Source organism: Haliotis rufescens, unplaced genomic scaffold (genome assembly GCF_023055435.1).
Source record: "Haliotis rufescens isolate VD_foot unplaced genomic scaffold, xgHalRufe1.0.p SCAF_7, whole genome shotgun sequence".
Lineage (NCBI taxonomy): Eukaryota > Metazoa > Mollusca > Gastropoda > Lepetellida > Haliotidae > Haliotis > Haliotis rufescens.
This window is the reverse complement of record NW_025964361.1, coordinates 29,706,789-29,730,517: the sequence shown is the minus strand read 5'-3', so window position 1 is coordinate 29,730,517 and position 23,729 is coordinate 29,706,789. Positions and strand designations below refer to the sequence as shown.

General features: G+C 38.7%; 1 protein-coding gene across 14 annotated transcripts in view; it reads left to right on the top strand.

The window, feature by feature from the left end:
- LOC124148126 (teneurin-m-like) overlaps window positions 1–23,729 on the top strand; it is a 393,541-nt gene that overhangs the window by 312,076 nt on the left and 57,736 nt on the right. For all 14 annotated transcript variants that reach the window (XM_046519084.2, XM_046519082.2, XM_048387909.1 and 11 more), the window contains 2 exons: window positions 871–1,042; window positions 11,259–11,467. In XM_046519084.2, the coding sequence (XP_046375040.1) occupies window positions 871–1,042; window positions 11,259–11,467 (381 nt within the window). The remainder of the gene's footprint in view (window positions 1–870; window positions 1,043–11,258; window positions 11,468–23,729) is intronic.

The following is a 23,729-nucleotide window of genomic DNA, read 5'->3' as shown; positions in this document are numbered from 1 at the left end:
TGTGACGACAGTTGTCTTTATCAAAGAGAATTGTCAATTTCATTACTGAGGGTGGTCTTATTGTAACATGTAAATGCTTATCTCTTTATTAGCCCACTTGCTTGCATATAAGATGTAGATAATGAAATAATTGGTGTTTATTTCAAAGATGATTACCCAATTATTTTCCAGAATCATGCTTTGGTGATTTGATTTGACATCTCATTTCTACTAATGTGACTGAACAAAAATGTATTTCGGTCGTACTTTTCATTTTCACATCAGATATCAAATGTCTGTTATTTCCTATGAAATCTAACAAGGTTTTATATGATAATATTTCCCTTCTAATTATTATGTTCAGTTAACTTCATGTTCTTTTTGAATGTTTAGCCCTTGTAAAACTGGAAGTTTTCTATTTCAAACGAAATTGTCAGTGATAATAATATTACTCATTTAAATCAAAGGCATGCCAAATTATGAAGTGTAAAAGATTAATTATGCTTCTTGAAAGTGTTGATAGAGTTTACCAAGTCTTTGCTACCAATTGATGTAATTGGCTCATCTATATGGAAACGCCTTGTGTGAAAAATCTTCTCAACTTGGTTGAAGTGTCCGCAGGATCGGGGACGATAATTGTGCTTAACTTGTGGTGCTCTGAAGAAATCAAGTTTTAAGTAATGGGATAGAATCAAGGAATGATTTCCCCCCTTGAGCCGCCGATTCGGCATGCCTATTAAAGCATGTGTAATAAGACGAACGACAGTGCAGCAGTGAGTGGCTTACAGATTAAATACAGATTGATTGATTGATTGATTTGCTTCTGTCAAAAAAGGTCAAATAGCCACTTTCGTGTCCTATTGATAAAGCGTTTATGATGCTCGTTTTCAGGCGACATGCAGCCACGATTCCCGCGCACCGTTCCAAGGTCAGGGTCAGTGCCGAGCACGCGTGGTTTGGACATGGCCAGTCCCCACAGTCGCAGCGGACTCTCGGACACCTACTCTACTCGCAACTACCCCAACGGGGAACAGCAGATGTTAGCACACAACAATATAGAGAGGTGAGTACTCATTTGGATTTTGCATTTGGTCAGTTTTGGACATGTTCGTTGGCACCAACAATATAGAGAAGCTATTTCTTTTTTATTAATTTTTCAGACCATTTTTTTTCAAGAGTTTAGATTTATATGTCCTTGTTGAATGCTGCTGATTACTTTGTCCTGGGGAATTTTTAAATATTATATAACATATTTGTAATGTCTTGAAGATGCATATATTATGTTAAGTTTAGTTTTATTCTAAATTTAAAAACTTTTATGCAATATATTCATTACAGTCTTTCTGAGATATTGATGGAGATTCACATGCTGGAACTTTCCTTTTCTCCCTCTTTCCCCCAGTCAACAGGCAAATAGATTAGGGAGCTTGTGGCACCATCCTGTCCTCAGCAGTTGTAGTTTAATATGTTGCTCTTAGGTTTTTAAGGTTGGGGGTGGTGGGGTGGGGTGGGGTGGGGTGGGGTGGGGTGTCACTGACCAGTGGTATAGGTCAGCACAAAACTTGACCCTTGTGCAGAGTTGTTTCCCTTTTCTACCCTGCTTTGTTGGTTATGGGCCTTGGTCCAGATTGACCCTTCATGCGATTGTTGGTCAGGCAGCACCATATCCCTCTTTTGGGATCCACCATGGCAGTAATTGTCTCCCATATCACCATAGATGGTAAGCTGTGATATGATTCAAGTAATTTTAAAAGGCAAATGTAAACCCCAACTCACTTTGGCACCAGTTAAAAGTCGATATTTGAAACTCGTGTCAGAAGGATTTCAAGTAGCTAAAGATACGATCATGGCACTGAAGTAAACAGTTTATTTTTGTTTAAATTTGATCTTTGACATCAAGTACTGGTATTTATGCTGCTTTCATGGAGGTAGGCCTGGTCTTGTGTTGTGAAGGGTGGTAGGCCTGGTCTACTGTTGTGGAAGGCCTGGTCTACTGTTGTGGAAGGCCTGGTCTAGTGTTGTGAAGGGTGGTAGGCCTGGTCTAGTGTTGTGAAGGGTGGTAGGCCTGGTCTAGTGTTGTGAAGGGTGGTAGGCCTGGTCTAGTGTTGTGAAGGGTGGTAGGCCTGGTCTAGTGTTGTGAAGGGTGGTAGGCCTGGTCTAGTGTTGTGAAGGGTGGTAGGCCTGGTCTAGTGTTGTGAAGGGAGGTAGGTCTGGTCTAGTGTTGTGAAGGGAGGTAGGTCTGGTCTAGTGTTGTGAAGGGAGGTAGGCCTGGTCTAGTGTTGTGAAGGGTGGTAGGCCTGGTCTAGTTTTTTGTCTCTCTCTGGTTTGAATGATTAGTTCCTGACTGAGGGTGAGAGGTCAGTTTTCATCTTTGTTCTTCAAAGTTAATGCAATTATCTCCTACTCTACTTTCTGTTTAAATAAGAACTTGGTAAGAACTCACTCACTCACTCCTAACAACATTCGAAAGGGTAGTCGTTAATATATGTGAAACCCGTTCTTGGTGTCACACAGATATGGATGGAAAATTGCTGAAAGCGGCATGAAACCATACTCATTCATTCAATTAGACTTTAAAACCATAACTTTAAAAATGTCCAGCCACACTCTCCCCCTCCTCCCCACTTATTCCCTCCCCTGTGGAGTAATTATGGTTGTTCTGATAAACATCTGATCTAACAAAGGCAAGATTCTCCCCATCAGCTGCTTTGCTATTTTCTCATCAGCATCTTCAACCAATGATTGTTTCGAACTGTCGGACCTTGGCCTGCGAGTCAAGTTTCTGGGAGACATGTTAGTCATTTGGGTGTGGGAAAGTCCCCACTCCCCAATATGGTTAAATAACACTACGACCACTTGGGCCAGCAGTGTACATGGAATAATCTTTTTACGATTTGGAGGTGTTGGCTGAATTCATTGGTCAATAGCATCTTAATTGGTCATCTCAGACAGCATTAGCGACTTGTTAGTCGGCATTGAACTTTCTCAGCCCTTCTTCAATTTCCATTGTTACGAAGTATTTCACTGGCAGCTGCCACACTCTCATGGTATTGTTGGCTGCGTCTTTAAGAAGGACCAACCTGACTTAATCGCCTACTGGTCATCAAGTTGCATTTTTATTGACGTCCGCATGCCTTCATAGGACGAGATTCCTGCACAGGGTCCCTCCATCGTATTGATTAACACAATCTATTTACCAATCTGTATTGCCTCTCTCAGGTTGGTTTTCGCAAAAAACGGAGGGAGAGAATAGTTATTAGTCGTATGAATGACAAGACGTTTTTATTGAAAAGGAAACCTTTTGCCAGCCCAAAAAATTAATTCACGATTTGGTGTTAGGATTTGTGGGCGCTTTTAGGATTGTGACAATTGCAAACTGTTGGCCAAAAGAAATCGTGAGTATGAGATTGAGTTAGGAGGAAGATGGTTAGGAGTGGTGGCGTCAGCACGCGTTAGATCAACATAAACGTAGGAACAGTGTGGCAATCTCTTCTCCGAGCTCTGCCGTAACTTGTCACTTCAAACAGTCGGAAACACACAATGGTCAATGACGGAAACTCCGCAGCAGGGAAACTGATTTTGTTTAATTTGAGTTTATTTCTGAAAAAAACATATTTCTTACTTTTTCCAAAATTTCAACTTGGAACTGTCATTATTTGACAAGGCTCTAGGCCTTATTAACAATTTAGAGTTCCAGATGATTATACAATGGAACTGATAACATCTCATTGTCTCGTATGGAATACATTCTGTCGTGTATGAAAATTTAGGAAAAATATACAGGAGATGCAGTGAAATTATTTTGCTGGGAATGAAGAGTTTATCGACTAGGTTTTCCTTGCCGCGGGTTTCTATATTGTCCAGTTAATGGAGTTAATTATTTATGCTTGATAATCATGAGTAACATAACTTATCCAATATGTTCAAATATTTGTTATTTCCTCAGTTGTGTTGATATGTACTTTTGTCAAGGAAGTTTTCAGCTCATGTGAAGAACAAATATTTCAATTTTTCTGCACTCTATTGTGTGGAAGACATTTTAAAGGTGACATAGTTTTCAGTTTTATCGTGGGTTGTGTTTCAAATGTCATGCCACTAAAATTCAATGTTTTTGACAGTTTGGTTTTCACACATGGCTGTAAAGGTCATATTCTTTTGTTGAAACTAAAGGATTCTTTGTGTGGTTGTTAGAAAGAATAAATGTTTCAGTTTTAATTGAGTAGAAATATTGTTTATCATACTTTCATAAACGGTTGTCTGCTTGGGAGATTTTCAGGTCTTAAGACATAAAATTGTATTGATCTCAGGCATAATTTTTCAAGTTGATAAAAGAAAGTTGACGGGGTAATATTCTGAGTCTTTCTGGTGAAGATCATTGCTCTAATCCTGGGCAATAATGTCAATCTGGTTTTCTCTCCATATTTATTTCCAATTTCTGCCAAATCTCTGAAGACATTTGTCTTCGTTTCAAATTAATTTAAAAAGTCAAATCTGACCTTTAGACCTGACTGTGCCTTCTAACAAAAAGTGTTAAGGTCATCACGACCTGTAGAACTTTAATGACATTAAGATCATGGAGTTTGTTGGGATTAAGCTGTGAAGAGTTGGGAACTGATGCTGAAATGGTCTTTGTGTTTTCTCAAGTGCTTCTCAATGGAGCTCAGGTTGGATTATGAAGGTAAGAAGCTCTTTGGGGGAGCATTTAATATTTGTGTTCAAGTTTGATTTAGGTGTTAGAGTGAATATCGTAAGATAATCAGGTTATGAAATTTGTTTTGTTGGTATTGTTGCTATCTTAAAGTGATTTGGCTCCGTGGAGAGGGATGTCAAGTTTTAATGTCAGTACAAGAAAATAATCGGTTGTGAATGTATTATTAAAGTGTTGAATATCAGGTGTCATGGTGGTTGTAGGGGTGTTTCTGGTTAAAGCATTTGTTGGTCACACTGAAGACCTCATCGTGTACATGGTTTGTGAAGCCTGATTTAATGATGTACAAGGTAGCCCAGCGGTTGATGTGTTTGGTTGTCGTGGACTTTTTCAGTATGGGCATTTGGGTAGCTTTGTAGTTAGAGCATTCACTTGTCACACTAAATGCCTGGGTTCAATTCCCCACATGGTTAAAGTGTTAATGTACTGGGTAGACCCATGTTTGATGTGATTGGTTGTCATTGACAGGTCCGAGTTTGATCCTTGGCCCATTTTGGCCTGATGTCTTTATGTTTCAGTAAGGCAGTGAGCCTTGTGCTCGCAGGTTTGATTCCCGGCATAGTTGCAGTGTGTTAAGCCCATTTCTGTTGCCCTCGCCTTGATATTTCGGGTATATTGCAAATAGAGATGAAAACAACATACCTACTCGATCGCTCAAATCTTGCTCTTGGAGGATGGATAGTGTTAGTTTGGTTTAAAAGGATTGAAAATGATTGACGGCATCTTGACACTATCAAAATCTATTGATCTGTATATGCTGGGTAAGAAATATGTTTTCCCACAATAATCAGGAAGCTGTTTGTGTGGTTGTATGGTTGATACTCTCCCATGAACAAAATATTCTTAATGGGTGTTCTACTCAACGCAACTGCCTTCGAATGCATCCACCAAGCCATTCATGAACTAGAGTTTCAAACTTTACGGAACTACAATTTTTGTTGTTGACTCTGGCGATGGAGAGACCCTTGTGTTGCATTACCATATTTCGAATTAGATTGACTTTCGATCTTAAATGAACATTTTCATGTAGTTCTTTCCATTTTCTATAAAACTTGAGGGGTTTTGACATTTGCATATTTTTAAACAATTGACTTTTGGGGGGTTTTGGATGATTTTAAGAACTGTTGAGTTGATGGTGTGTTTACCATCTGTAGAATATTAGAGTGACAGAATTTGCACATTGATATTGGATGGCTGTCTGTCTGTGTGTCTGCTCTGCTGAACATTGGTCATGACTGTTTGAAGAAGAGGAGAAATATAATATTTGCAAGGATTTGGCCATCTTGAGACAAAGTTTATCCTTGTGAGAGCAGAGGAGGAGGTGTGGATTGGTGATTTAATGGAATTTGATGCAACATTTGGAGACAGGAACCCGGAGAGGAAAGCGCGTATGGCCAGGAATATTGATGGGAAGAAGACCGGTGACAGTCGCGGGGCTCTCTGGGACTGGCCAAAGTCGGACCAAGTGATTGGTGTTTGCTCAACTTGGAAAGTCTCGGAAATCAAACACACCCAAGCAAGAAGATCACATCCCGAATGTAAATAGTTTGAGTGCACGGATATTAAATCAATAAGCTCCCCCAGAGTTCTGGTTACCTCTGTTTGACTACCATAACTTGGAAATCACGCGGGAAGATTAATCTCGAAATTGGCGATTACTTTTAGTTTGATGTCGGACATAGGTGTAATTACTGGATGCACAACGACAGGCACTGTGGAATTTAATCACTTGCGAATGTTGATCTACTTGTAGAGTTAGGACTGTAGTCATCCATCAAACAACATGGCTCCCATATCGACACACGGAGACATTTTAATATTTCAAGGTGCCATTGCCACTCTGTAAATCTATGTTGTACACAGGTTAGGAAATATTTACTCAAGTTGGACGGATTGATAAACTTTGCCGGAAGTCGGTGACTGGCGTTTGTCTTTGTCAGGCTTTGTATACAACTCGAGTTCACTAATCAAGTTGAAAAAGTCATCCATCAAGGAATATGAAGGATGGCATTACCAGTTTGTTTACATATTTGTTTTGCAAGATGATTACTGTATTTGTAAAAATTTCCAAAATTGTTTTTCAAACATTTTTTAGTTTTGGCTTGCAAATTTCTACTTTTTTTTTCAGTTTGATTGCAGACCATTTGATTACTTAATTTTCTTGTGGACAAGTCTTTTTTGTTAATTTTCAAGTGTATGCCAATGTTTACTGCTCAAGATTACACAGTTTGTCAGAGGGAGTCAACTCTGGTCATATCATATAAATCCTGTGTTCCCAGTATCTCTGAAAATTCAACAGCCAATCAGATGGCATCTGGAGCATTCCAAGACAGTGGTGACCATTTGCTGGGCCAATAAACATCAAATCAAGTTCAGTCTTGCAGGCTATTATACACCATGTATTTCAATATTCATTTTGGAAATATTGTCTTAATAAGTATGAACTGAGATACTTAGATCAGTAGTCTATGTTTTTGATTCTCTCCACCACCTGCATATTTAGCGATGTTTTTTGGTTCTTACCCTCAGCCATTTTAATGGAAAAAACTATGAAACAAGTACAAATAAAAGCTTTGTCAGACCATATTACGTTATTAAAAACTATTATGATTAATTGTCTTTAAATCAGAAATGTTATCAGGAGAAAGGGACAGAGTATGAAGTTTCTAATTGTTTATATGTGTTTGATGATCAGTATTATTATGAAATTGATGGAGAAAATTACATTATTTTTTATCTGTTTTTCTGGGGGTCATATTTAACTTTCAATGATTAGGTTTGAATTGATTTATGTGCAATGTTGGCAATTTCCTCAGACGTAGGCAGCATTATTTTGTCAGGTTGATAGTCGACCCATTATTTTTGCTTTTCCGCCTCCAACTTCCAACCATAACAGTGCATTAGTATCAAGACGACGGGGCAATGGTTGTGTTTGTTCCCATTCCAGACAATAGCAGTTTATTCTGTATTTATGATAATTGTTACATTTAAGGCTATCTCTGTAATAAATGTCTTGTATTCTGTAAATTGAGGCCCAACATGACACTAAGTGCTTTCTGTCCATTGTCTTTAAAAACACAAGCAGGCACGGCCATTGTTTTACTGAGGTACCACTAGGGGGTCACAATGAGCGTGTGTTTATTTCGTCATAAAACAAATAATTGTTCCAAATTGCAATGAGGTTTGGGAATGATACGAGATAATTACAGACAGCCCCAACTTGAGGGCTATTGTTTTGTGGGGGTGAGCAGAGCGCAAGTGTTTAATCACACATAACATTGGTCAGGCAGGAGAACATGAGGACGTGTATTACGACACTCCCGATTGAAATTCAGTTGATTCTGGTACAAAATCAGACATAAAATCTTTTTGGGATGTGCCAGTGACAGCTTTTGTTACTTGCCAGCGCCTCCTTTTTCTCCACAATTCAGGAATCTAACTTGGTTTTGGAATTAATTTTTGAAAAAGTTACGATGTTGCCGTGGCATGTCACATGGTTTAAATGTCTTATTTTCTCAGTATTGATGTCACTATTAGATGATACTCTCTCTCCGTACTTTGTGTAATCACATTAGCTACATTTCCCTCATGGTTCTTATGAGGCAGCGCCAAAAACATTGCCAATTCCAAAGATTGAACGATAACCATGACTACCAGAGATTTTATTGCATGGTCTGTGTTACACCAGTTAAGCTGTCCGATTCCTTCTGTAAAATAGACAGTGTAAAGGGTCAGTTTCAATTTGACCAGTTTGGATGAAAAATGATACATTTGTGAGTTTACAGGAAATGAGTATATTGTTTCAAGTACCAATCAACATAAGAATATTGTTTTTGTAACATCGTGGAGACCGTATTAGGCTACATTTTCTATCACATGCTCAGTACCACTCTATTCTCTATCAGGACCTCAGCTTGTCTCAAGTGCAGCAGGTTATCCCAGTTGTTAAAGTGTTCGCTCATCACACCTATATTGCCCTATGATAAATCCTATGGTGGATAGTCCCTGTCCCTTTACATACCTTATAGTGGATAGTCACTGTCCCTTGATATACCATATAGTGGATAGTCCTTGCCCTATGATAAATCCTATGGTGGATAGTCCCTGTCCCTTTACATACCTGAAAAGGGGATAGTCCTTGTCCCTTGATATACCATATAGTGGATAGTCCTTGCCCTATGATAAATCCTATAGTGGATAGTCCCTGTCCCTTTACATACCTGAAAAGGGGATAGTCCTCGTCCCTTGATATACCATATAGTGGATAGTCCTTGCCCTATGATAAATCCTATAGTGGATAGTCCCTGTCCCTTTACATACCTGAAAAGGGGATAGTCCTTGTCCCTTGATATACCATATAGTGGATAGTCCTTGCCCTATGATAAATCCTATAGTGGATAGTCCCTGTCCCTTTACTAACCTGAAAAGGGGATAGTCCTTGTCCCTTGATATACCATATAGTGGATAGTCCTTGCCCTATGATAAATCCTATAGTGGATAGTTCCTGTCCCTTTACATACCTGAAAAGGGGATAGTCCTTGTCCCTTGATATACCTTATAGTGGATAGTCCTTGTCCCTTGATATACTTTATAGTGGATAGTCCTTGTCCCTTGATATACCTTATAGTGGATAGTCCTTGTCGCTTGATATACCTTATATAGGATAGTCCTTGCTCTATGATAAATCCTATAGTGGATAGTCCCTGTCCCTTTACATACCTGAAAAGGGGATAGTCCTTGTCCCTTGATATACTTTATAGTGGATAGTCCTTGTCGCTTGATATATCCTATAGTTGATAGTCCTTGTCACTTGATATATCCTATTGTGGATAGTCCTTGCCCTTAGATACACCTTATAGTGGATAGAGCTTGGTCTGTAATAGGCACTAACTTGTTAGTTTATCGATGCCATGCTTGAAGTCCTCCATCAATTGACATGTGTTTGTGCTTGACCCGTTCAGCGCCCATCACTGCTATTAGTAATAACAGTTGTCTGAGATAATCATGCTACACACACGCTATTGGAATAGCCCATATTGCCTCAAATGGGGGAAAAAATGATCAATTTGATAGAACTATCTCTCTATGCTATACTGCATATCCGTATTTTCCAATTCCCTAATGCATAATTTTATTATATATTTATATCCGCCTGGTGGTTTCAACAAGTCAGCAATCATATTACGAGAGAACTTGAACAATTTGAGCTTTGCACCATATCCCATGTCAATTGTGTACATCTGTTCATTCAGTGTTGGAAGTTTGCGATGGCTTTTATACTGAAAATGAAAAATAATCGATTTCAATTTAGACCACATTGAAATAAGAAAACATATTGTTTGAGTCATCAGAGATGTAGTGAGTTCTGATGATATGGAAATCAATGCGACTAAAGCAGGCAACTCTCCCAGCTCTTGCTCCTCACTATCAGGCTATGACTTGGCTATTGACGAGACTTATGGTGGCAAGGACATCCAGCTCACTTTGAAGCAGATGACCCTTGTCCAGCATCCCTTTATGTGTTCTTTCTGAAAGAGGGTCTTTGAAGTAGCTGTAAAATTAAAATAAAACTTACGTAACTCAATAAACTGATCTAACCCATTAGAACGCAATAATAAAAAAATACAGGCGACGCATGTTGTTTAAAATTCCTTCGCAGAGAATGGTATCATTGGCTAGGTCTGACAGAGTATGGATCTGTTGTCTCATCTGTTGGATGTTTATGTCGAACTTTCAGACTTGCTGGAGTCTTAGTTGGTGGAATAAGATGTCAAGGTGCACCTTTCTGCTGAAATCGATATATTAAATATATGTCTTCTTGCCCACCTTGGTCATGTTTTAAAGACAAATCTTCTCAGAAATCCATAATTTTGAAAATGGCTGTCCAATATTTCCTTATCATATTTCAACAATTTATCAAATGTGTCAATTTTGCTGACGTTTATGTTTGTCTTTTAATAGTAGATTTTCTTGAAGGTTTTTTTCAGAGATTTTTGTTGTTGCTTTGTTGCACTTCTCAATGTCATGAAGTTTCTTCGATATCTTTCCTGGTTGGATGTTTGTGAGTTTGAACTCCACTAACAGATTGAACAAATATTATTTTCTTTTAGGGGTCCAAGGTTTCATGAAAGGGGTCCAAGGTTTCATGAAAGGGGTCCAACTTGTTTCACTGTAGGAATCGTTCTTGTTTCGCTGTAGGAAGCCATCTTGGTTCACTATATGGAGCCATCTTGGTTCACTGTAGGGAGCCATCTTGGTTCACTGTAGGGAGCCATCTTGTTTCACTGTAGGAATCCATCTGGTTTCTCTGTAGGAATCCATCTTGTGTCACTGTAGGGATGCATCTGGTTTCGCTGTAGCCCTGCTTCCTTCACAAGACCACTGTTAAGCATAGGGAAGACTTTGTTAAAGCGCCACTCATTTTTGAAGGGGTGGTCAAGACGTTCAGTGGTCAGTTTATCATGCAGCAGATCAAGTTCCCACCATGGATGCAAGTTGTTTATATGAATTTATGTGTTACTTGAGTTCATAAAACTCTCTCCTATTAAAGACAACCTTGTTCTCGTTGCAGGCAAGCCTTCACTTTTCCTCAGTTTGGTGTGCCCAGCATTCCAATGGGGACATACCCCCCCTCACAAGACTACGGTTACTATTCCAAGTTCAGTAGCGCGAGTCATAGAATGAAGAAACAGCTGAAGCAGAGATGCACATGGAAGTGCACCGCTCTCATCCTTCTCATCATGTGTGTGGCCTTACTGGCGTGTACCGTATACTTCGCAGGTAAGTCTCGATCCTCATTCTCACTTGTTTGTTTGTTTGTTGTTTAACTTCACTCTCAGCAATGTTCCCACTATATGAACAACAATCAAGTCTGGACCAGTTATTAACATCATGAGCATCAATCCACACTTTTGGGACAAGATCACATGCATCAACCAAGTCAAGAGAGCCTGACCACCCAATCCTGTTGCTCTCCTCTTACGACAAACATCGTCGCCTCTTATGACAAACCTGGCTTGCGAAAGACCCAGTCTACACCAAATTGAGTCCCCACAAAGTTGATACCAATGTGTAATGCCTCGTCCAGACCTATGACTGGATGTAAATATTTTATGATCAGGGCTATCGTGAATTTGAACTCCAATCAGCACCACGTGGCTGAAGGACCCAGCTTAGACCTCTGATCCACCTGTGCCCCATTTCAGCATTAGTGCAATTCTGGTTAATTTTATTTAGGTTCATTCTTTCATTTTGGACACATACCTTTAAATTTGGCCAAATAATACTATAAACCAAGCAATCAAACCTTGTGCCCTTTCCATCTTAAAAACCGTCTATTACAAAAGCTTTTGGAATCCCTATTGAGTGCCTAGCAAATCGTTATCTGATCCCGGATAGTAATGTTAGGACTTTGTGACAGGGATTTAACCTTCTGTGCTTGCACTGTAAGCAGTGAATAAAGACTATAGCCATGATAAGAACCCATAGAATGATGGGATACATTGATCTGCCTATGTTGACAATGGCGTCTATAACAAATGTCGGTGGTACTGACAGGACCTGTCGCAATCAGGAAGTGATCATGAGAATGTTCATTTCGCCAGTCATGAAATCCACAAGTAGGTGACAGAATTCATTTCACCTCTTAATCATACAGGCGATGGAAAAAAAGACATCCATTTATCAAGAGCAGTGAGTTTGCATCAATTTCTGAAAAATGTCAGATTTATGAATATGAGGTCAAACCAAAAAGCTCCAACCGGGAGATAAATGTGGCCCTGTAATAGGATTTTAAACCCATCTTTCAAAGCACTCCTTCCCTCCATGCCAAATTTATCTGGGTTATTTATGGATGATTTTGATTACGCACTTGTAGTCTGTTAATGTCGGGGATGAATACCATCATTATTGCAAAATTCCAGTGATGTAATCTTGTAGTCATCTTGCTCAATTTTTCCTTGCATTTTTCCCTTTGATTGGAATTGCTTGCACCTTGCTTTGATTATTTTTTTCATCATGACATATCTCCCTAACACAACGCAATCACTCTGAGATATATGTATGTTGATTTCATCAAAGGCTTCCCTAAAATATTGATATTTCAACTACATAGCGTAACAGTTAGTTTTCATGTCAGTGATTTTAAAAAAATCAATGAAAAAAAAAAAATCCCAACTGAAATATTTCTTCATAAGTAGAAAAGTTTAAACGCTTGGCTATAAATGTTATTTTGAAACCATTGCTATTGTCCAACTATGTTTATATGGTGGATTCCTTTTACTTCAAAGTTTCACAAAGACATCTAATCTCTGAAATGAAAATATTTTACAGGAAAAAACAGTTGTTAAATTATCTTTATAAAATATTTTAAAAAGGAGCCAAGAAACTCTCTTCATTATCAGACTGAAACTGTCGTGATCTAGACTTGCCAACTATCATGGATCTGCTTGGGATAATTTGTGTTGGTTTTTCTTTCAGGGTTTGTATGATAGACTAAATTTCACCGTATAACATAAATAATCCTTTTTAAGAAATAATGGAGCTGTATACAAGGTAGATTTAGAATGTATATAAGGCATGCTTTACAGTCGTTAAAAACTGTTAACCTTCAGGGCATTGGATGTTAATAAGATAAAAACCCCATGGGATAATTATGATGATGTCATCAGAATCATATGATTGCCAGGGCAACTGTGGAGAACACAGGTTCTGAAGTTTAATCAGCACTGAGACCTTAAGTCTGGCTTCTGATGATAAGAAATTAGCATGGTGTAATTAATTATGAAACTTAAGGAAGGTTGGTCTCTTTAGACCATGCCACATATTGATGCAATTATTGGCCTCAAGTTTCCTTTAATGCAGAGCAAGTTTTGTAATTTTTGAAGAAAATAAATCTTAGTCATATGTTTCTTCCATATTGTGATTATGAAAAGGGTGTTAACAGTTTAGATCAGTTTAAGGATTTCATTCTAAAAACTACAAAAATAACTATTTCCTCATCTTGGTTCTTAAAGTGATCTTTGAAGTCAGATTAGAAATGACACAAACATCATTCAGTTGGTGAAGCTGTTTGAGCTATTGCTTTTTTCTGGAAGTGACTGAGACTAGTTGAGACTGAGACTTGAATAGTTTGTATGTCTGAAATGCAACACAATTAACTGTCTCTGCATGCAAGTGTTATTGGATAATTCACAGTTCATCCTGTTACAGACTGACCGTTGGATATTTATTCTTTTTAAACTATGAGCCTAAATATTTATTTTTTAAAAAGCATCTTGCAACAAAGTATTTTTTATGTGGCAGACAGTTACTTCTTTTTTCAACAGTCTGAAGCATAAACATTTTTTTCAAGTATTTTCTGGTACAATTAATTTGTTTTCAATAAAATAAATAATGAATTGTCCAATTGATGCATGTAATTGACAGATTGCTGGGGTTAGGGGTTAAGTGAGGATGTGAATGTTTGGGTGAGGATAAACCTCTCAAAGGTCTTTGAGTCTTGTAACTAACATATCCTTTAAGTGGTACAAGACATGCCAACACTATATCCAGATAGTTTCCTCTTTCAAAGAGGGTCAGTGGGGGAGACTAGTGGTTCATGACACAACCCTGTTTGATTCCCGACATGGGTGCAGAATGTGACACCCATTCTTGATGTCCCCTGTGAAGATATTGGTTGAACAGTGGTAAAAGCATTGTAAGACAATACTCTCATAAGTAAGTATGGAAACATTCCTGGGGATGAAGAGCACCAAGGCTATTCAGCATAAAGAAGTAATTAATCACTCCTATCCACAACAATCTGTTCACATTAGGTATAATATAGACATTACTATGTTTGCTGCTCTCCTAACTGAGAATGTAAGTAATAATGGATATCGGTAATGGCTACTTAACAGTCTATGTTGATGTTAATGACTTTGGTATTATTACATGAGACACATTAAGCTTGGTAGAGATGATCTGGGTAGCAGAATGTGGGTTTGTGAGACTGGTTGGAGGGAACCTCGATGACTGTAGTGTGAATGTCATTCAAGACATTAGTAGTGATATTGTTAAGATGAGGACTGTTGTTGCTGTACATCAATGTCTTAGTATGTCAAGAGCTCCTAAGACTGCAGACTAACACTTAGTCAGTGAAAACATGTCTTTAAAATTTTTATTTTTTTCTTCGAAAGAACCTTTCCTCTTCTGCTACAAGCAAACTAGACTTGGTTAGTTTGATCTAGACTTTCCTAGGCTTTTAGTAAAAAAAAATACCTAAAAAATATAAATTCCACTGTCATATGGTGCAGGACTACTAAGATTGATGTCTACTTGCTTGTGTTCCATGTATATTAGAATCTGTAGCAGATCCTGATGGCAGAAGGTGGGTTGGGGTACCAGTGGCTTTCCAGGAGATTGGAACATTTCAAGTTTTAGAACTAATATGCCCCTCAAAACAAGTTTGTTTGTTGTTAAACACCGCACTCAGCAATATTCCATCTATATGACGGCAATTTGTAAATAATCGAGCCTGGACAAGACAGTCCAGTGATTGACATCATGAACATCGATACATGCAATTGGGATCGTTGACATGCTTCAACCAAGTCAGCAAACCTGACCACCCGATCCTGTTAGTTGCCTCTTACGAGAAGCATAGTTGCCTCTTACGAGAAGCATATTTGCCTTTTACGGCAAGCACAGGTTGCTGAAGACCTATTCTACCCCGTATCTTTACGGGTCCTTAAAACATGTAAACGAACACCCGATTCTTTTATGTGACTATAGTTAAATTATCATCTGTTCCTTCACTTCTGTTGAGTAATATATGTGTTTATGTATCGTAAGCAGCATGTGTTTCACAGATGATGGAGTGTGATTTAACAGCATCTGCCAACATTAAATTGAAGATTTTGTGATATGTACAAGATATAATTTTCCAGTTGAGGGATTCATGTCACTGTATTTCTATCACATGTTCTCAAAGCTCAGTCTTTCTATTAACCTTGATCAGTCTGCTTGTTTCCTTTTTCAATTGTAGATGTTGGATTTAATTTGCAAAATCTTATTTTGGCACATGCACTTCATATGTTACAGGTTCAGTTAGCGCCTTCAGTCTTGTTAGGGATTTCATATGTTCTGAGACAATTGAAATTCTGGGTGCTCAGATGTGAGATTTGAGGAAGATAGAGTTTGGTTGCATGTGGCTTTGCTTACCATGGTGTATGTTTCACCATTACACTTATGACATTAATCTTGTACATGTGACTGGGTTGCTGGTTGCGTAAATTGCTTGTTGATTTCATATGTCTGCATGAAATTGAAATTTCAAGATGTCCCAAAATAATATTTTCTTGTTAGTGGGTCACTTACCTTGAGGAAGTAGAAAATTCAAGATGTCCCGAAATAATATTATTTCTTGTGGGTCAGTACCTTGATATAGATGAAATTGGACTGAAACAGAAATAGTTAGGTTCCTTGTGAGCTTCGTTTCCTTGATATACATTTCATTGGCTGGAATCACTGGCAGTCAGTTGATCTGGCTCATCGCTTGTTGCCTGCGTCCCTGTGTATTCAATACAAGACCAAATGAGTGTTAAGGCCCCGGTGGTGCTGTGTGAACAGTAACTGCCAGCTAAATCGCCTTTTGATCCTGCCTTGATGAATGTTTTCATGTCTTATTAGCCCCACTCTCTTTCCAATACAGCTTTGAAATACACAATTGATAGTGTTGTCTGTGAGGCGCAATAGCAGTGGGCAGCCCACTTTACCATTGGGTAGATAGACTGGGCAGAGAGCTCCACACAGATCTGGCAGTAGAAGCAATCTTCATCTGTTACCACAGAAAAAGTAACAAGATGGTTGGGTTCAATTGTCAAAATAAATATTTCAATAGGATATGTGTTTTTGTTTAATAGTTTCCTAGGATTCTGATCCGAGGTCGGCTGCCTTGTTTACTTGACCAACAAGGTGATGCTCATCATCATGTTAAGTCATTGCTGTCCCCAAGGGGCGGTCAGGTAGCCTAGTGGTTAAAGCGTTCGCTCGTCACGCCCAAGACCCAGGTTCGATTCCCGACATGGGTACAATGTGTAAAGCACATTTCCGGTGTCCCCCGCCGGGATATTGCTGGAATATTGCTAAAAGAGGCGTAAAATCAAACTCACTCACTCACTCATTGCTGTCCCCAGATGTTTCTCAAGTTGCATAAACCAGCACTCCCTCATTAACAAATAGTGACCCAACTCAAGGCTAGCATTAGAACCAGATGACTATTCCCCTGCAGGTGACCGTGGTCAAACTTCTGCCGTAACCCCTCCATCTGAATTTATAAGGGGCAGTCGGGTAGCCTAGTGGTTAAAGAGTTCGCTCGTCACGCCGAAGACCTGGGTTTGATTCCCGACATTGGTAGAATGTGTGAAGCCCATTTCTGGTGTCCCCCACTGTGATATTGCTGGAATATTGCTAAAAGCGGCATAAAACTACACTCACTCACTCACTGAATTAATACAGATCATAACCCCTAACTTGAAGTATGAAGAAATTATTCATGTAATTTTTAAGTAAAAAAAATATTATCTGCAGGGTTTTACCCCACACAAAACAGTGCCTCCTGTACACATTGGGAATATATTCGAATAATTGACTTTGCGAGCCTTGAGTTTTTATCGGTAAATTTGTCAAAATTGGAGATTTCATGTTACATTGAAACCCTCATCTATAACAGGTTTAAGGTGTGAGCATGTGCAATGATTATTATTTATTAAAAGTTTCACATACCAAAAGCTTGTTCATACCAACAATATTCATGCCTTGGACACCCAAATATATTATTGAAAGTCCCTTGGACTAAAAGATTGATAGACCCATGTAAATCCCTGATGTGGACTAAGCAACAGTTAAAAATCTTGAAACTTGGGGTTTTGCTTAATATTTGAAGCAGGGGTTAGGTGCAGAAATCTTTCCTTGTCCAATCATGCCATTGCTATTTTTCCTACTTTCAAATCCACAATCCCAGTTCGGTCACTCTTCACAACATACCAAAGACACAATAGATGCCCTTGGAATCCCTGCAGGGAAATAAGACTGAGAAACAGATCTGTTCTTTTGAAGAATTTTTTTCAGATTTGTTTCTCAAAGACATAAGTCTATACAATGCACACGCTCATGTACGTCTGCTCTTTCCATCAAATAGAAGTCCTGAAAGGAATCTTTACTTCTCACAACAACATAGATTTGGCTGTGGTTATGTGTCCGTTTAAAAAGCCTTTCATCACCCATGCTTATAAATATTGTAAGAAAACATTGAAACAGCAGACATCGTGACAATGGTCGTGTAAAGAGGTCTTGCATTGATGCACGGAAATGTTTGTGTTTTTACAAATCTGCCATAAACACCTCGAACATCTACCCAGAATGCATGTTGTGCTGTTCGTATGATGATGATGTCCCTAGAATCAGCAGGCGCGTAATCAGTATTCGTATCCGACAGGCTTGCAGTGAAGGTGGTTTATTGACGTCTGAAGCCAGCAAGCTAAATATGAGTCCTCATTATTCAACCAACCAATTTCCCCGACATGTGGAATGCGTTATTTGTATATTTTTACGCATCCAGAAGGAGTTATAGAGCAACCAATTGGGCTAAAAACACCCAAATGATTTTGTAGTTTAGGTATATTTCTCATTAGCAGGGAACAGCTAGGAAAGTGAGCTTATGTTCTAAATACATGTAATGTTGACTTTGTCATGAACAACGCTCTTCCAGGGAAACATAACACTGTGGCTATGTGAGTCTGTCTGCTAATGACTGTACCTAGCTTTATGGGGGCTGTTTGTCGATGTGGCCTGTCATCGTCCGACAGCATGCACAGCCATGTTTCTTCACCAGGCCATGTTGTTTTATTCAGTTCCACATTCTTTGTGAACAAACTTGCAAAAAATGTCCACCATGCAGCTTTGGGAGCCTGGTTTCTCCTGTATCATTAGTTTGCCAGTCATTAAGATTCTTGTAGAATATGCAGAACTGATGCACTCTATCTATCCTCCCCGACCCTGGTTTTAGTTTGTTGGTTTTACAGTTTCTAGGCTCTCTCTGTTCTGTTAATTATAGGTCTCATTGAGCCATTTGATTGTGATTATGATTATCTTTTTGTATTCATAAACCTGCTTTTTGGTTTGTCAATATGAATATTCAAATTTAAAATCTTTTTCATTGGTAGGATTTTGTAAACTTTTATTTCAAAGACTTTTGTTTCAAAAATATAAATTTATCCTGAATTCTTTTGTAACTCATATGAACTGTATCCGATTTAGTATTTCATGACCAACTGTAAGACCAATTTTCTTTTTCCCTGATTCTTGTATAACTGGCCAAGGGGATTTGTCAAATGGGAAATAAACTTACATATCAGCAATGTACAGCTTCCAAAGTCATTTATTAATCTGTATGAGGCGTTCATAGATTTAATGATCTAACTGATTGAAGACAAGTTCCACCTTCATAGATTCATCGGGACACTTTGCTAGTTTTGTCCCCTTTACGCCAAATATTACTCTAATATATATGTCAATAAAACTAATCACTTCTCCAGGAAGATAATACTGAAACAAGTAGAAGAACAATTTGTGTCGTCATTATTGCATGGATTTCTTTATACATGTCGTACATTGTATCATTATTTTCGTCAAGACAGTATACTCATATCTGGATAGCTTTTTCTTTTTTTCAAACAATAATTTACCTGTGGTGTTATCATGATCACTGTTTGTAAAGAGCAAAAGGTTCTCATTATCTGCCATTGTGTAGAATGCAAACCTGGGAAACATTGTGTCTTATGGTGACAGAAGTTTATAAATAATCCTTTTTTCAATAAACATCCATTCCCTACCTTGAAAGATAATGACACTGACATTAGCGAGGCGAATACTTTTTAACACATGCTGCCACTGATTACTTGATTATTGACATATTCTGTGTTCGTAAAAAAAATGTAAATCAGACTTGAGATTACGTAGGTTGGAAATAAAGGAGCGTGTTTTGTAAGATTAGGACTTGAAAATTGGACTTTATTAAGGGGAAGCGCAAAAAATGACTTTTGATGCACATAGATCCTCATTACCTATGTCAGAGAGTTGTTCGAGGACGGTGTCGATTTCATGTGTCTGTTGTACATCACAGGGACTTGACAGTAGCTCAGAAACACTGAACTCAGAGATCAAAGTGGGACATTGAGAACATCTATTTCACAGCTGACTTATGCGAAAGGAATAGCTTTTTGTTGGGTTTTTTGTTGTTTTTTTTCTTGGAAAAATGTCAGATTTTGCTCATGGTCAACGTTGGCTGATGTGATTTTTGTAAAGAGTTGGTGAAGAAAATCATTAAAGAAATACAAAATAAAGTTTTATGGAAGTGTCAGATGAAAGGGACACACGCTGTAGAATGTAATCGGCGTGGATGGAGAGCAGCGCGAAGAGAGGTAGAAATTCTTTAATAACTGTGAGAGGCTTAGGCGGCGATATTTCTGCGTGAATCGCTTGCCGTCCCGAGAGGGCATTGACTAACTACAACTGTTGCCTAACCAATCTCGGGTCTTCCGCCTGATTACCTACACGACACCTCTATATAATCATCCTCATCATGCACAGCTCATGGTACTCTTACTGTTCGGGTGTTCATTTCGCCACAGACTCGTCAGTTGCAATATTGACGCACATTTCAGCTGAGATGGCGTTTGTGTCTGCATACTTTATTGGCCATATTCATAAACTGCACAGTATGTTTGGTACAAGGTCGTCATTACGAGTGATGTTAATTTCAGATGAAATAGACACTCGTCTGATGAAATGGTGCTCTGGAACTAATGGGGCCATTTTGATTTTTTGGGATTGCGTGCATTCAGAGTTGATTTTTATTTACCAATGGACGTGAGGACACTTGAGGAAGATAATGAAGCTACGAGTTTCAAATATTTCATCATTCGGAATAAACCTTGATTTCATGCTTTTGCAAATGTAAAAAAAAAGAATTAATGGATACTGTTTGCTTGGTTCCCGTCATGGAGACTCCTGGAGTATTTATTTGCATAAACCTACAGTAATGCTACTTAGGAGCCTGTTTCATGGACGATTCCTTAGAGAATATTTCTGAGGTCAATGCAGTTTGCAAACAAAAAATGAATTCTTCCTCATTTTTTGTAACTTTTCCCCCTATAATTACAATCCTCTCACATAAACCAGCCATTTTACTCAAGTGTTGTGTTTTTCTGGGCCTATTATTGCTACAGTCTCTGCATTTAATGACTAGTTGTTCGTTTCGAATGAAAATGATGCACAACTTCCAATCTTCTCTACTCGTAGGTAATTTCGGAGAGACGTAATACATTTCTTCTCATGCAAGAAAATATCACTTGCGTGCACACGCACGCCAAACTCCTGAATCCTACACTGCTGCCATCAGAGTCTGAGTATACCCGGCAATACAAATAGTATGTATTAGGTTTGCCGATAAAGTAAATTACGCAAGTGCAACAGAACAATTTAATTACGAAGCTCGGAACTGTGCACCGCGTAGGTTGCAATGTATGCATCATGCATGGCTGTTTGACTCTGAGCCTTAATTATTGCTATCTCTCATCGTACATGGACCTATGTTTGTTTTGACTTAATTTCCCCGGGAAATCAATTCCTTCTGTGATGTATTTCACCTGAAATTGCTGCTGGTTCTTAGTAATCTGGGAAGGGTACCTATTGCTTGTTACGACACAGCGAGCGAGCAAACCTCCCCCTGAGACTGTTGCTGATGTTGTAAATAAACATTGTCCAAGATTGCTGGCTCCCAAACTGAAGCTTGCTGTTTTGTTTGAGTGAAAGGAAGATAGAGTTGGGGTGTGTCTATGAAATATGCATTGTATTTGATTTCCCTGTATAATATGTGCACTGAAACTTATCAAGGTGAATAGTCAGCTGTCAAATTCTGTTAGGATTTAATACTTCAGAGTAGATCGAGATGCCCTTTGCTGGGTCATATCTGAGACATTTAACAATAAAGAATGCCTTGTGGAATTGAAATATATTGGCCCTGCACTTTCACAATTAAAGTTATGATATATTTTCCAAGGGGTATGAATGGACAGAAGCAGTTTAACAGTCATTGTAAAAATCATCATCATTTTCATGGAGTGTGTCAGTTGTGTTTCATGCTGTCTTGAGCTGTGTTAAAACAATATCACTCTTTCCTGAAGGTCTTGAGTCTGGAATAGACAACCCAATGGTCGATGGTATGAGCATTTGTTCACTGCCACTGGTTGATATGAGCATTTATTCACAACCACTGGTTAATGGTATGAGCATTTGTTCACTGCCACTGGTTGATATGAGCATTTATTCACAACCACTGGTTGATGGTATGAGCATTTATTCACAGTACCAGGTCATGACACATTAACCCATTCAGTTGTTATTTCTGGTGGAAATACATCCACTTTTTATTATGTAGACCATAGACATCATCTTTACTGTAACATTTCGTTAGCTCTTCTGCCTCAACATCCCCTCAGGTACATCTAAGTCTGCAGAGTAACATCTCCTGAGGTAGACACCTGTGAAGAACTGGGTTAGAATTGGTCGTCAGCAACTGATGCTTGTCATAAGAGGTGACTAGTGGTATCGGGTGGTCAGGCTTGCCAACTTGGTTGATGCATGTCATTGTTTCTCAGTTGTGTAGATCAATGCTCATAGTGTCAATCACTGGATTTTCTGGTCCAGACTTTATTACTTACAGACTGCTGTCGCATAGCTGCAATATTGATGAGTGCGGCTTTAAACAACAAACAAATTCTGCTGCATAAGCACTTTCACAACTACTTTGAGCAGAGGTTTATAGCACTGTACACAATTGTTCTGAACTATACTGCTGAGTTGAGATATCTGTCAAAGATCAGTGTTTGCTCTGTGTGGTTGCCACTAGCAACAGTGTGTGCAATCACCACAAATCAAACTAATAAAGAAGCACTTATGATATCTCAGCAGTTACCCTGCATTATCTGATTGTCTTCCCGTGTTCTAAGATGTGATGAGGTGCTGTGTTTAGTTACCTCCCCAGTTAAACAACTTCAAGACAAAGGGTACCTGTCAATTCACCATCATAATGACAAAGTTTATTGGTCACAGCGTAGTTGATAAATAAACACAATTCAGCAAACACCATCAGCTTCCCACATTCACTACTAATGGGGACCCTAGTTGATTCATTTCTTGTGCACCAGCTCCAGTTAAATCTACTTGTATCTTTTGTTTTGTATTGTTTTTTAATACATTGTGAAAAGGAAAAACAAATTAAGCTTTGGGCAATTGTTGTGTGAAAGGGGTTGGTAGATATCATTTTTCTAATTACTTTTTTCAGTTCTGAATTGGGAGCAATCACTTCAAAAGACGCGAAATGATTAACCTTTGTAAGCTTACCTCCCTTGCACCGGATATATGATGGGATTCGTTCAGATGTCTGGCTGATTTCGTGTATCATGATCTGTTTGGCATTTTCTCCTTGTCTTGTATTGCTAACAGATTATTTGTGTTAAAGTCATGATGATATACAGAATTGAGATGTCCATGGCTTCATACAGAGCTTGTAATGTTTGGCCTGAAACAGGCTCGGTGACTTGGTTGACGGTGTGTCATCGTACCCCAACAGTGTGGATCGTTGCTCGCGGCATCAATCACTGGATTGTCTGGCCTAAACTGAGTATATACAGGCCACCATTATATTACTTGAATATTTCTGAGTGTGCATCCAACAACAAACACGCACGCACGCATCTGAGCATCATGGCTATTCTTGTGGGTTTCACTAAGGCAGCATACCTATATATTCATTGGTTTCACAAAGGCAGCATACCTGTACAGGTGGGTTTCACCAAAATGATACCCATCAACAGCCTGCATCAATTGGGGCTGAGCTCCCGGATGAAGCTGATACTGCACTGTGATATTACTAAAATACTTTTTCAGTGTTTAACCTTATGTGCTGCTAAGTTGCCAAAAGCATTTGTAGGAATGCTGT